Genomic DNA, 12,591 nt, shown 5'->3' with positions numbered 1-12,591 from the left:
AGAAGTGCCTCCTTCACTTCTGTCCTGGGCTCCCGATAGATATTTTTTCTTTGAAAAAAGACTCTGAGCTGCGGAAAAAAACAGGTTTGCCCCCACCCCACCCCCATCTCCCTGCGGAAATATGGTGCGCACCTCAGAAATGCAGAGGCTGGGACACCAGTCTTTGTAAGGGGCTGGCGCTTCCACCTTTTGGTTGTTCCCGCTGAGCAGATACAGGAGTCTTCTTTTAAGTGGTTATTTTAGAGATGTGTATAAAATTACCTGGGAAAATAAGGAACAATGCCCCCTGGGGGAGGGGAGGGAGAGAGAGAGCGAGCGAGCGAGAGAGAGCCTCCCAAGGATGAAAATCTTTCCCTATTTGCACTCGTTTCTAAAAAGCTACTCTTCAGCTGAGGGAAGAAGGGTCTGGAGGCTTCCTTCTTCCCTCAGGGCAGAGATTTTTAAATGAGATCCTAATATGATTTCCCATATCTTGCCAGTCAAGACATTCATTTTGGCTTTCAAAGGAAAAATATCGATCGCATCCCCAGCTTCCTAGATATTAAAAATAAATCCTTATTAAAATAGCTCCTGAGTTAAAGTAATAGGTTTGGGGAAGATTTCAGTGTCGAGTGGTCAAAGAAAAGGGTTTTCTTCCAGATGGTATTTGAATTAAGGCGGCTGAAGCAAGCAGAAGGCTCTCGCCCACGCAGCGCCCGACAAAGCCTCCGCTGGGGAGCAGCGCTGCTCCTTTCCTGCACCCCCTCCCCTGTACCCCGCAAGATTTTCTGCTTAAAGCAAATGCTCAAAGCCCAAAGCCGCCATACCAGAATCTGTAACGCACCTTGCCTGAAAGCAGCCCTGTAACCCTTTCCACTGCCAAAAAATATCCTTAAAAAGACTAGTTTTCCTTGTTTACTTGCGTTTCCTGTTCTCCTCTTTGCCCGGCCACATTTGATCTTGGAAAGAGCTGGAAGCTGAAATGTGTTCTTAAGGGCCAGAAGCTGTCAAGGCATTTGGTGAGCAAGATTGATCGCGCCCAGACTTCCTCCAGAGCTTTGTTTGGAATAAAAGCAAGAAAACTGGAAAAAAAAAAAAAAAACTCGCATTTTCCAAAATAGCATCTCTATCTGCAAAGCAATGCTCTGGGCTAGTCCGCGATGGAGACCACTTTATATCTGATTCCCAACCCAAACCTCCTTTGATGCGGGCCTCAGAGATGGAGTCCTGCCCTTGCTCCTTGCTTGGCCTTTCTTGTTTTCTGCTAGAGTTTTCTCCCCCGCCAACCTCTCTCTCCTTGGCCATCAGAATGATTTATTTTCCTGCCTCTGATGCCTGCCGGCCTTGGGGAGTCTGGTCACTTGGTCCATTTCAAAGGAAGCAAAAGCGAATCACCATCCTCAGGGTTTGGGGGGGAAAAGCTACCTTCACATCTCTCTCTCTCTCTCTCTCTCTCTCTCTCTCTCTCCCTGCTTCCCTCTTTCAGGCTTAGTGGGCTTTTGAAAAGTTATTGTTTGGTACCTAAAGATGTTATTTTTTGAACCCTGCAGAATGGTCCAAGATGCACTCAGTTTCAAGTCTCAGAATCGGAAAAAGAGAGAGAGAGAGAGAGAACGGAGGAGGAGAATCTATGCTTCCTCCTTGGGTCGCCCTCTCTCTCCCCCGCGGTCTTCCTTCCCAACGCGGGTGCCAACATCCCTGGTGCTCAGGGCGCAGGAAGATGTGGGAGGCAACTCAGGCTGCATCTGAACCAACCAGCCCCCCAGCCCCAGCGACAAGGACAAGGAGAAGAAGGGTAGGAGGAGGAGGAGAGAGAGAGAGAAAGAGAGAGAGAGAGAGAGAGAGAGAGAGAGAGAGAGAGAAGCGCCTTCTACCTCCCTGCTACTAACTTCCAACAGACTTCCTGGAAATCGGAAATACTCACCGCACCCGAGCCCTGCGGGTATGAAACCCAGGGTGCCAGGAGCCGCACGCGCCTGCTCGGGGCGGCATTTCTCTGGCTGGTCGCCGCCCTGGCTACAGGGATTTGGACACATGGACCTGGGGCTGTTGTCTCTCTTGGCACATGCATCTATCTTTCTCCAGCCACTCCTGAGAAGTTGATGGCGCAGGAAGGTCGGGAAGCTTCGAGAGCCGCCTCCCGTTTTCCGCTTCCCGCCGGAGCCAGATGCAAAGCCGCCGTGGAAAAGCCGGCTAACAATGGGCCGGGGGGCGCAGACTCCAGGCTGGGTAGTGGGAGGGGGGCGAAGGGCTGCGGGGGGAAGGAGAGGCGGACAGGAGAGAGAGGGAGGGGGAAGGCGCGGAAAAGGAAAAAAGAGGGAAAGAGGTTAAGGCAGAGAGGACGGATATCAGAGACGGAAATCAGTTTTGAGATCCAGGAACTGGCTTTAGGAAAAGTGTGTGGGGGAGGGGGAATAAAGGGGGTCGCCCCCTCCCCAGTCTTCTTTCCCGTTCTCTCTCCCTCTCTCCATCTCTCTATCTGCATCTCTGTCTCCATCTTCCTCTCTCCTTGCCTCTGCCCCTCTGCTTCTTCCTTCAGCTCTAGCAGAACTTATGTGGCTGGGATGCGGGGGCTCTCGGGTGTCAAAACTTTGAAGATTAATGGATTACTTTGTTAATGACTGCAGGCGTCAGACTGAGGTGCTTAAATGATTTGTGAGGTGCGAGGCGTCTTCCCGACAGTCCTAAACAATGCGCGGAGTGTGCGGGGGAGGCCGAGGGCGGCCGGCGGCGGGAGCGGCGCGGAGCGCACACTGGCGCACACTCACACCCGCACGCGCTCGCGGGCGCACACCGCAGGGCTCTGCCGCTCAGGAGGCGGGCGGGCACCCTGGCCCCCACGCGCGCCTGGGCATCCCCACCCACACCCGCGTATCTGTATTTTTGCCCGGAAAAAAGTGTCAAGAAAGCGATGCTGGCCCCCAATGAGGCGTTCCTTCCCGACTTTTTTGGATCAATCAAACAGACAGTGGCTTCTTTTGATTAAAGCCCAAATTGTCATTGGGCAGAAGCAATCATGTGACAGCCAATTCGGTCCAATTTCAACCTTGTCTCCATGAATTCAATAGTTTAATAGTAGCGCGGTCCCCATACGGCTGTAATCAGTGAATTAGAAAAAAAACACCCCAGCAGCGATCGTCTATGGTAGATTTTTTTTTTCCTCCGCGCTCGCCTTTTTCCTGGGCCTCGCCCCCCCAAAGCCCCTCCAAAAGAGAGAACTTTTACTCCGAGGGGGCTCCAAGGAGAAGGCCATGAATTACGAATTTGAGCGAGAGATTGGTTTTATCAATAGCCAGCCGTCGCTCGCTGAGTGCCTGACATCTTTTCCCCCTGTCGCTGATACATTTCAAAGTTCATCAATCAAGACCTCGACGCTTTCACACTCGACACTGATTCCTCCTCCTTTTGAGCAGACTATTCCCAGCCTGAACCCGGGCAGTCACCCTCGCCACGGCACTGGCGGCCGCGCCAAGCCGAGCCCCGCGGGCAGCCGCGGTAGCCCGGTGCCCAGCGGCGCCCTGCAACCGCCCGAGTACCCCTGGATGAAGGAGAAGAAGGCGGCCAAGAAAACCGCGCTGCCGCCCGCCGCCGCCGCAGCTGCCGCCGCCACCGGCCCTGCTTGCCTCAGCCACAAAGGTCAGTCCGGAGCCTGGGCCCCGGGTCCTCAGGACGCCGGTCCCACCGCGGGGCAGCCCCGGGGGCGGCTATGGGGGAGGGGAGCGTGAGCCAAGGGGCAAGAGGGGCGAGCGAGCGGTGCCCGGCTGCCTTCCGCCCCGGCCCTGCGGGCTCAGGGGCGCGAGGCTCTGTGCGGAGGCAGCGTGGACCCTGCGTGCCACAGTGAGACGGGTATATGTTTTTAGGGCGGGGGGTGCGGGGGGGGGGACGCTCCCTAACTTGTGCAACGTGGGATGATTTATTTGAGTTGGAACTGACCTCCTCTTGTCTAGTTGTCCTAGAGTTTGGCTTTTTGACAGTAATGAAGAGTGATAGATGGCTCTTGCTCAGCTAAGCAGCTGATGCATTAATTATAAATTGTGTTGTGGCTAATATAAAGTTTGCTCCCGGATGGAGAGGTTGGGGGGGAGCTCCAGGCAGGAGCTGCACGGCGCTGGAGGAGCCGGGGGGCTCTCCGGGCCGGGCTCCTTTGCAAAAGGCAGCACAATGGCCCCTCTGCAGCCAGGGGCGGCCATTTTGTTGCGGCTGATCTCTGCTGCCGTGTTTATCCTCCAGCCGAGTCCCCCCGCTCGGACCCCGCCACCTCCAACCGCGCGCGTGTCTCCTGTTGGTTTCCCTTCCCGCAGAATCCCTGGAGCTCGCCGACGGCAGCGGCGGGGGCTCGCGGCGCCTGAGGACGGCCTACACCAACACGCAGCTCTTGGAGCTGGAGAAGGAGTTCCACTTCAACAAGTACCTCTGCAGGCCGCGGAGGGTGGAGATCGCCGCGCTGCTGGACCTGACCGAAAGGCAAGTCAAGGTGTGGTTTCAGAACCGCAGGATGAAGCACAAGCGGCAGACCCAGTGCAAGGAGAACCAGCACAGCGAAGGGAAATTTAAAGGCCTCGAGGACTCGGAGAAAGTGGAGGAGGACGAGGAGGAGAAGTCGCTCTTCGAGCAAGCCCTCGGCGTCTCGGAGGCCCTTCTGGAGAGGGAAGGTTACACTTTTCAGCAGAACGCCCCCTCTCAGCAGCAGGCTCCCAACGGACACAATGGCGATTCCCAAAGTTTCCCAGTTTCGCCTTTAACCAGCAATGAGAAAAATCTGAAACATTTTCAGCACCAGTCACCCACTGTTCCTAACTGCTTGTCAACAATGGGCCAGAACTGTGGAGCTGGCCTAAACAATGACAGTCCCGAGGCCCTGGACGTCCCCTCTTTGCAAGACTTTAGCGTCTTCTCGGCAGACTCCTGCCTGCAGCTCTCGGAGGCAGTCTCGCCCAGTTTGCCGGGCTCCCTCGACAGCCCCGTAGATATTTCACCTGACAGCTTTGACTTCTTCACAGACACACTCACCACAATCGACCTGCAGCATCTGAACTACTAAAAACATTAAAGCAAAAACAAAGCAGCACACAACAAAAATCCCTGCGACCAGGTGGCTTTGCCTTCTTTCATTCCGGGAGTTGATTCCCCCCACCCCCCTTTTCTTTTCTGCCGTGACCTCACCCGCTCCCTCCTTTAAATGTGGAGGATTTTCTGTTTAGTGACTCCCCTGCCCCAGTTTCAGAGCCATCATCTCTTACAGATTATGTTGGAGTTTTCCTTGTTTTTAAAACCTAATCCAACAACACTCTGATGTCCTGAAAGCAATATATGAGGCCTGAAAGAAAGTGATCATCAATTGTATCTTCACTTTCTTTTTATTTTTGTATTACATTAGGATGCATTGTCATGCGTATTTTTGGTAGAATAAATTCTCCTTTGCTATAAGTAGCTTTCTTATTTTTTCCTCCCCCCCTCTTTCTCAAGGCTCCTAACAGTTTCTTTTTCTAGTCTAACTTGGTAAATAAAAATTCTGGTCACAATTCATCTTCTTTTTTCAATTTTAATATATTTATTAAGGTGGCATGTTCAAAGTCTTCAGTAGACAACAAAAAAGAGACCCAGAAAATGAGTAGGCCTTTGACAAGTGTTTTTTGACCTTTTCTTTTTCTTTAAAAAAAAATTCTGTGTATACATAAAGGAATGGATTTGGTTTTTAGTTACAGGCTCGAGCCATAGATTTAAATTAGTACTAGAAACAGGACTGGGCAGCCTAAGAGTTGGGGCTAGCCCAGGCTTCTGAAAGTGGAGGAACAACGTGCCTAGAGGAACCAGCCGCCCCAGGAAGGAGCAAGGTGGTGGCGTTTCTCTGACCAGCGACCAGTCTCCAGCCCAATAACTAAGTTATCAACAATTCATTTATTGAATACACATTTGTTTCAAACATCTGCATTCCAGCCCTCCCCCCCCCCAAACGCCCCCGCACATTTTCAGCGTGGCTGATTAATCTCCCAGCTGTTGATGGGTTCAGGCAACACAGACCTAAAAGATAAAGAAAAACAATAAAACAAAACAATGGTTACCAGCTGCAGAATTCACTCCAGAAAAGGGTTCTTTCCAGTCCTCTGGTTCAGTCATTCTACAGTTTTTTTTCCCCGTGGCCAGAAAAATCAATATTTCATTCTTAAATCTGTTTACATTGCTAATAATGGATCATTAAGGCTTTGAAGTCAGTTAGCAAGTTGAGATTTAAAGTAGAGTTTCTGCACCCTAGGTTATAAATTAACCCAGATTCTAGAGAGAAAAGCACTTTATATGAAATACCAATAAAATGTGATATAGGGTGTGTTACTGGGTTGCTCTGGCTTTCCCCCCCCCCCGTTTTTACGTCTCCCCAGGTTTATTTTTCCCCGAGAGCTCTGTTCTGATGGCTACTTACCTTGAGAAAACGCAGCATGTATGCAACACGTGTGTGCGGCGGGTTGATTTAAGGACCCAGCTCTTAACAGCAATGGCTTGGGAGTTGCAATGAAACCCTGATCTTTCTGCTCTCTGCCTTCCCTCACCCCTTCACCCCCTGAATCCCGGCAGCAGCTCAGGCGTGTGGGGACTGCGGCCGCTTTTGGGCCCCAGGCTCCGCGCCGAGCAAGGCGTCCCAGCCGCAGCCAGGGCTGCGCCGCTCCTGGATGCGATTCGTCCCACGCTCATAAATCAAACGCTTTCTATGAATGAGAATGTCATCAAAGAGATCAATTGCAGGAACACATGCACAAATAAAAATCCTCTTACGTATTTGCTGGGGATCCCCGTCCGAAAGCATTAAGTTAGAAGGCGTTTAGTCATAATTCATTTTTATTGCTCTTTTAAAACAACAGCTTGGCTGAGCCGCCGATACCGTGAACTGCGCGCGGCCTCGGCGGCGTTTGGTCTGCTCCTCGCTCCGTCCTTTTCCAGGGGCAGAGCCCTGGGAAGAGGCGTTCGGAGCCGAGCCGGCCGCTTGCAGAAAGGGCATTTTAATCGTGGCCAGCCCCGTCCTGCCCCCCACTCTCGGGGCGTTTAAAGAGACGTTAGCTCGAATCGCGGCTCACTTGCCCAGAAGACCAAGGGTCTCCTACTTAGGGCGAAATGGCCCCCAGGACTTCTCGGCAGTAGGGGAGTGGGTAAGGAACCGGGGCACAGAAGTCTACAGGCTCGGGAGCAGGGGGTGCAGCCTTTGTGAGCAGCTCCGCCGAGGCGGAGCCCGCCCGGCCGCGAGTGCCCGGCCCGCCAGGAGCGCGGCGCAGCGCGAGGAGGCGGGACAGCCGCCGGCCTGGCCTGTGTGCGGCTGCAAGTTTGTGATCCCAAGAAAAAAAACACCCACCCAGACTGCCCCCCGAAATGAGGCCAGGAGAGGGGACTAGAAAGGGAGGGGGAGCAGCGCGGAGGCGGCGAGCCAGCAGAGCAGGCGAGGCGGCTGCGGCCGGGGGCAGCTTTGTGGCCGGCGTCCTGCGGCCGGGAGAGCGGAGCAAACCCGGGCGGAGGCTGCGCACAAAGGTACCGGGAGGAGGCAAGGGTGGTGGTGGTGGTGGTGGGAGAACGTACCGAGGAGCCTCGGCCGGGACAGCAGATCTCCCGCACCACTAGCACGATACCCCCACCCTTGGTCCCTTCCCCCACAGCAGCCCGGGCTCTCCCCAACGCTGGAGGTCTGGCGCGCTCCAGGAAGCCGCCTCCAGGAGGGCCGCCTTGCCTTTCGCCTTCCCCAGAAGCAGGATTTGGGGGCAGGGGTGACTTCTGCCCCTGCTCCCTCTTCACCACGCTTGGGGAGGGGTCAGAGGTCACAGAAAAATACCATTCCAGAAGGAAATGTGTGGGGGAAATATCATCTTGCTACTGAGGGAATCCAACGAAAGGGCTGCAAGGGTGTCCCCCCCCCCCGCGGGGACAGAATGGGGGGACGTCTCCGAGCGAGCAGAACAGAGGATCCTGGAAGGGTGCCTAACACACAAGAACCGCGCCTGCCTCGAGCGAAGCTTCCTGTTGTAGCGGAGTGGGGGAAGGCTGGAGCGGAATGGGAACCCCAAGCTCACGTCCAGGCCTCACGACAGGTTCCGACGTTGTACACATGGCCAGAGCAAAATCTACGCAGCACTGGCTGCTGACGGGTTCAGATGCTCTCTGGATTTCTCCTACTTAAGAATGCGTCAGGGCTCGGTCTCTGGCCTTTTCTCTCTACAAGCCCAGGGTTGACATGAAACCGAGTAGTAAACAGCAATTAACGACCCCGTCAGCCTCGGGGAAAGACGCGGGTGATGGACAACAGGACCCCTGGCCTGGGGTGACGCTCGGCTTTGCACGTGTCTCTCTAGGGAAAGGCTGGAAGGTTCGCACGGCGACCACGCAGTCCAGTGGGAGGAGGTGGCCGTGCGGCGAGCAGTGTCCCCGTCCACCGTCAGCCATCTGTCCCCCGCCCCTCCCACCTGCCAGCCCCCATTCCAGACGTGCAGCAGAATGGGGGTGGGGGTGGGAAGAAGAGTCTCTCCCACTTCCCCACAGCGCCCTCCGGGAAAAGAGGAACGTGGCGGGGGCCGTGGAGCGGACTTTGTGCAAGCTGCGGCCGGGCGTTGGAGGCCCGCGCCGAAGCGCGCAGGCTCCTGGGTTGAGGCGCCGGCAGATGGCCTGCCGCGCACGGCCCGGCCCCCGCGCCCGCCACGTCTGCCAGCGTCATCTCTCCCCCGCCTCCCACCCCTCAAAATCCTGCGGCCCAGCGTCTGGGGATCCCGGAGGGTTCCCTGGGCCAGACTAAGCGGGGAGGAGAAAGGGGCGGAGAGCGAGGGGAGAGGGAGGGCGACCGAGAGCCCCGACACCCCCGGCCTTTTCCGGCGAGCTCAACCGCCCCCGGGAGTCGAATTACAGGAGCTCCTCATTGCCATGCTAATGGCGAACCGGGGTTGGGGGAGAGGGCTGCGGACTCCCTCTGTGGAAAAGGGAAGTTTCTTTTCTCGCCCTCGTGCGCTCCACGCCCACCTGGTTCCTCCCAGCCAGCCCTCCGCGCCCTTCCTTCGCCGTCCGGAGCTGGCAAGGCCAGCGGCCAGCCTCGCCCTGCGTCACCGTCTTCTGAGCGCCTCACAGCCCTACGGCCTCACGCAGGGACAGTGCGGCGGAGGCGCCCCGGGCGCCGGGGGCGTTTGGTCGCCGGATTCCCACCCTTCCGGCTCTGTACGCTCGGGGGCTCTGCCGCACTTGCGGCCACCCAGCGAGCTCCAGCCCACTGATTCCCGCCCCAGGAGAGCCGGGAGCCCTCTTCCCTTCTCACCTCTTGCCAGTTCCTCTTCCCGACGATGCTGGGAGGGGGCGGGGGGCGGGGGTGCCTCCCAGCCCCCACCTCCCGGAGGGGGAGGGCGCGCGGACTCGGGCGCGCGCAGAAGGCAGCCTCCGCTCCCCTTCGCCCCAGGGCTGTGAAGCTGCAGTTGCAGCCGCCGCAGCTTCTGCCGCCTCCTGAGCTGCCTGGGGGGGCGACTGCGCGTCACCTAGACGGAGGAGCGCCGGGGACTTAAATGCCACTGAAACGGTGATCCATCACCGCCGGAGCCGGCAAACTTTCGCAGGAGGCTCAGCCATTGGCTGGCCCAGTCACGTGCGCCTCCCCTGGCGCCCTCCGCCCTCGCGCCCCCCCTTCTTGCGCACTGTACATTCATATCATTTTTCTTCTTCGGCCTCATGGAGGAAGTGAGAAAGTTGGCACGGTCACCCAGGGCTTCGCAGGACCCGGTCACTCAGTGACAGATGGACAATGCAAGGATGAGCTCTTTCCTGGAATACCCCATCCTTAGCAGTGGCGACTCGGGGACCTGCTCTGCGCGAACCTACTCCTCGGACCATGGGATTACAACTTTCCAGTCGTGCGCAGTCAGTGCCAACAGCTGCGGCGGCGACGACCGGTTCCTAGTGGGTAGGGGGGTGCAGATCAGCTCGCCCCACCACCACCACCACCACCACCATCACCACCACCATCCTCAGCCGGCCACTTACCAGACTTCTGGGAACCTGGGGGTGTCTTACTCCCACTCGAGTTGTGGTCCAAGCTACGGTGCGCAGAACTTCGGTGCGCCTTACAGTCCCTACGGGTTAAATCAGGAAGCAGACGTAAGTGGTGGGTACCCCCCGTGCGCTCCCGCTGTTTACTCTGGAAACCTCTCATCTCCCATGGTTCAGCATCACCACCACCACCAGGGTTATGCCGGGGGCACGGTGGGCTCGCCTCAGTACATTCACCACTCATACGGACAAGAGCACCAGAGCCTGGCCCTGGCCACGTATAATAATCCCCTGTCCCCTCTCCACGCCAGCCACCAAGAAGCCTGTCGCTCCCCCGCTTTGGAAACGTCTTCTCCAGCACAGACCTTTGACTGGATGAAAGTCAAAAGAAACCCTCCCAAAACAGGTCAGTTCTGCCGGCCAGTGGACGCGCCTTGATGAATCTGGAAGGAGTTGGTGTGCTTGGTTCCCAAGGAAAATTAAGAATGATTTTTCGAAAAAGGGGTTCTTGCTTCCAACTAGTGTTGTAGGGCATGGGGACGCTGCCCAGGTGTGTCGGGGCTCAGCAGTCTCTGTGTTTACAAAGGGGCTAGGGTCTAAATGTTCTGAAAATAGGAAGAGTGTGTGTGTGTGTGTGTGTGTGTGTGTGGCTGGGTGTTGGTGTTGGAGGCGTCCTGTTAATATCTCCAGGCTCCATTAATCACCAGCCTGACCACGCTAATGCTTGACTTCAGCTTAATGCCCCATTGCTCACCCTCCCCAACCCGCTTGAGAAGTTCTTGATTTTATCCTTTACCTGAAGGTTGCTCTGAAGAGTGTGTGGGGGGGGGAGGGGGTCTCATCGATTTTTAACATTTTTTAACCTTTTCTTCTCTTGGCTCCTTACGCTACCCCAGGGAAAGTTGGCGAGTACGGCTACGTGGGTCAGCCCAACTCGGTGCGCACCAACTTCACCACCAAGCAGCTCACGGAGCTGGAGAAGGAGTTCCACTTCAACAAGTACCTGACGCGCGCGCGCAGGGTGGAGATCGCCGCGTCCCTGCAGCTCAATGAGACCCAGGTGAAGATCTGGTTCCAGAACCGCCGGATGAAGCAGAAGAAACGTGAGAAGGAGGGGCTCCTGCCCATCTCTCCAGCCACTCCCCCGGGAAGCGAAGAGAAGGCAGAGGAATCCTCCGAGAAGTCCAGTTCCTCGCCCTGCGTTCCTTCCCCGGGGTCTTCTACCTCCGACACTCTGCCTACCTCTCACTGAGGCCGCCCGGCCCCCGCAGCCCAGCCTCCTTCTTGGACCAGGGCTTTTCCCCTAAAGCACATTCTTAGCTTATCTCGCTTTCCATTTACAGTCCCTCTCTTCCTTTCTGATCCTATCTGGAGAGCTCCTGGCCAGGACAATGGGTTTCCAGGGAATTCTGGACGGGAGACATCCAGATTGGGTGCCCACATCAGTTCGTGTGGGCTGCTGACATCTCTCCCTACTTGGAGGAGGTCTTCACAGACCTTGCTCCTTTCAGTTGCCCTTTGGAAAATAATTCCCTTTTGCCAGCAGAAACATGCCAGAGAGAGGCCTCGCTTCTTTTTATCTAACTGCGTATTCACAGTTCTTCCCTACCTTGCCCTTAAAAGTAGGATATATAGAGAGAGTTCAGGAGTCTATGAAGAAGAGGTGCACTAGGAGTGTGTTTACACAGTTCATTCATTCCTTAATTTAATTCAGTTTCCTGTGTGTGAGTTTGCTGGTTGTAAATACTTTGTCCTGAGAGATTTATCTTTATACAGATTTTCTAGAAATGTTTTAGATTAGATGACTAAAACAGACAGGGTGGGCAAACTCTCACAACTGGTACAATTTTATATGTGGTTATAGGTGATGGGATACTTCCAACCCAATCGGATGCCTCCCAGGGTAGCCTCAGTTTGTTCTTTCAGTATGTTAAGAAGGCCAACAGAGCACAAGCTTCAGAAATCTGGCTTCCTGTGTTAAACGTCCCCCAACCTGCTCCTTTCTTCCTGCTTCTCTGGTCACCCTCCATTTAAAATGTGTGCTGAATAATTTGGAACCTAAAGGTATTATTCAAACCAACTTCTTCCACAGTTATCTTAGCGGGATGTGATGTATTTTCAGCTCAGTTGTTGATGTGATGGCTGGCACAATGAATGTATATTTTGTGTGATTCGTGAATAGTCTTTTGCATGTCGCACAATGGTTTTGATGTCCCTGGAGTACCACACTGAGTTCTATCAGTTCCCCTTTGTGAACCTATGATAGTCCCCATTTCCTGTACAATCATGAACAGCTCTGAGATCCTGGAGTGATGTGATCCAGAGCAGAATTTACGGGTCTGAAGAAGTCTGTAATAAATGTATTCAAGTTTCAGGTATGCTGAAGCATCTGTGTATTTGGCTGGGCTACAGTTTATTGAATCTCACCAAGCTGGCTGATGTCATGTGGGAAAGGGGAGAAGGGTGGTGTGTGTTTTCAAAGAGGTGGGTCTTTTCTTGAATAAAAAGTGAATGTTTTCCATTATCATGTAGCTGCAGCATTCCCTGTGAGTGTAATTTTACCTAAGGAGAGTCTATCTAACAGCCTCTCTTTAAAATAACAACAGCTCCTTTATT

The 12,591-nt window shown here is 54.9% G+C and overlaps 2 protein-coding genes and 1 long non-coding RNA gene across 6 annotated transcripts; 2 read left to right on the top strand and 1 right to left on the bottom strand.

Annotated features, from left to right (window-relative positions):
* Positions 1 to 3,230: 3,230 nt before the first annotated feature.
* HOXA2 (homeobox A2) lies at positions 3,231 to 5,020 on the top strand. The gene is given in 2 exon segments (NM_001171398.1): positions 3,231 to 3,615; positions 4,281 to 5,020. Coding segments are annotated over 2 exon segments (1,125 nt in total).
* Positions 5,021 to 5,858: 838 nt separating this feature from the next.
* Positions 5,859 to 9,391, bottom strand: LOC108177218 (uncharacterized). The gene is made up of 2 exons (XR_001794031.4): positions 9,254 to 9,391; positions 5,859 to 6,000 (listed from the first exon to the last, which is right to left on the bottom strand). It is a non-coding gene; the product is annotated as an uncharacterized LOC108177218 (long non-coding RNA).
* HOXA1 (homeobox A1) lies at positions 6,399 to 12,353 on the top strand. 4 transcript variants are annotated; one of them, XM_089315037.1, is made up of 3 exons: positions 6,399 to 7,118; positions 10,287 to 10,381; positions 10,872 to 12,353. In XM_089315037.1, exons 2-3 carry the CDS (start codon positions 10,351 to 10,353, stop codon positions 11,225 to 11,227), a joined length of 387 nt encoding a protein of 128 aa, XP_089171163.1. In that variant the 5' UTR covers positions 6,399 to 7,118; positions 10,287 to 10,350; the 3' UTR covers positions 11,228 to 12,353. The 4 variants fall into 4 exon arrangements, with proteins under 4 accessions (XP_089171163.1, XP_089171162.1, XP_008259716.1 ...); XM_089315036.1 differs by having other exon boundaries at positions 6,399 to 7,491; XM_008261494.5 differs by lacking the exon at positions 6,399 to 7,118 and adding an exon at positions 9,721 to 10,083.
* The last annotated feature ends 238 nt before the right edge of the window (positions 12,354 to 12,591 follow it).

Source organism: Oryctolagus cuniculus, chromosome 16 (assembly GCF_051225735.1).
Source record: "Oryctolagus cuniculus isolate XC-2025 breed Fujian yellow rabbit chromosome 16, ASM5122573v1, whole genome shotgun sequence".
Classification (NCBI taxonomy): Eukaryota; Metazoa; Chordata; class Mammalia; order Lagomorpha; family Leporidae; genus Oryctolagus; species Oryctolagus cuniculus.
This window is presented reverse-complemented; position numbering and strand designations above follow the sequence as displayed.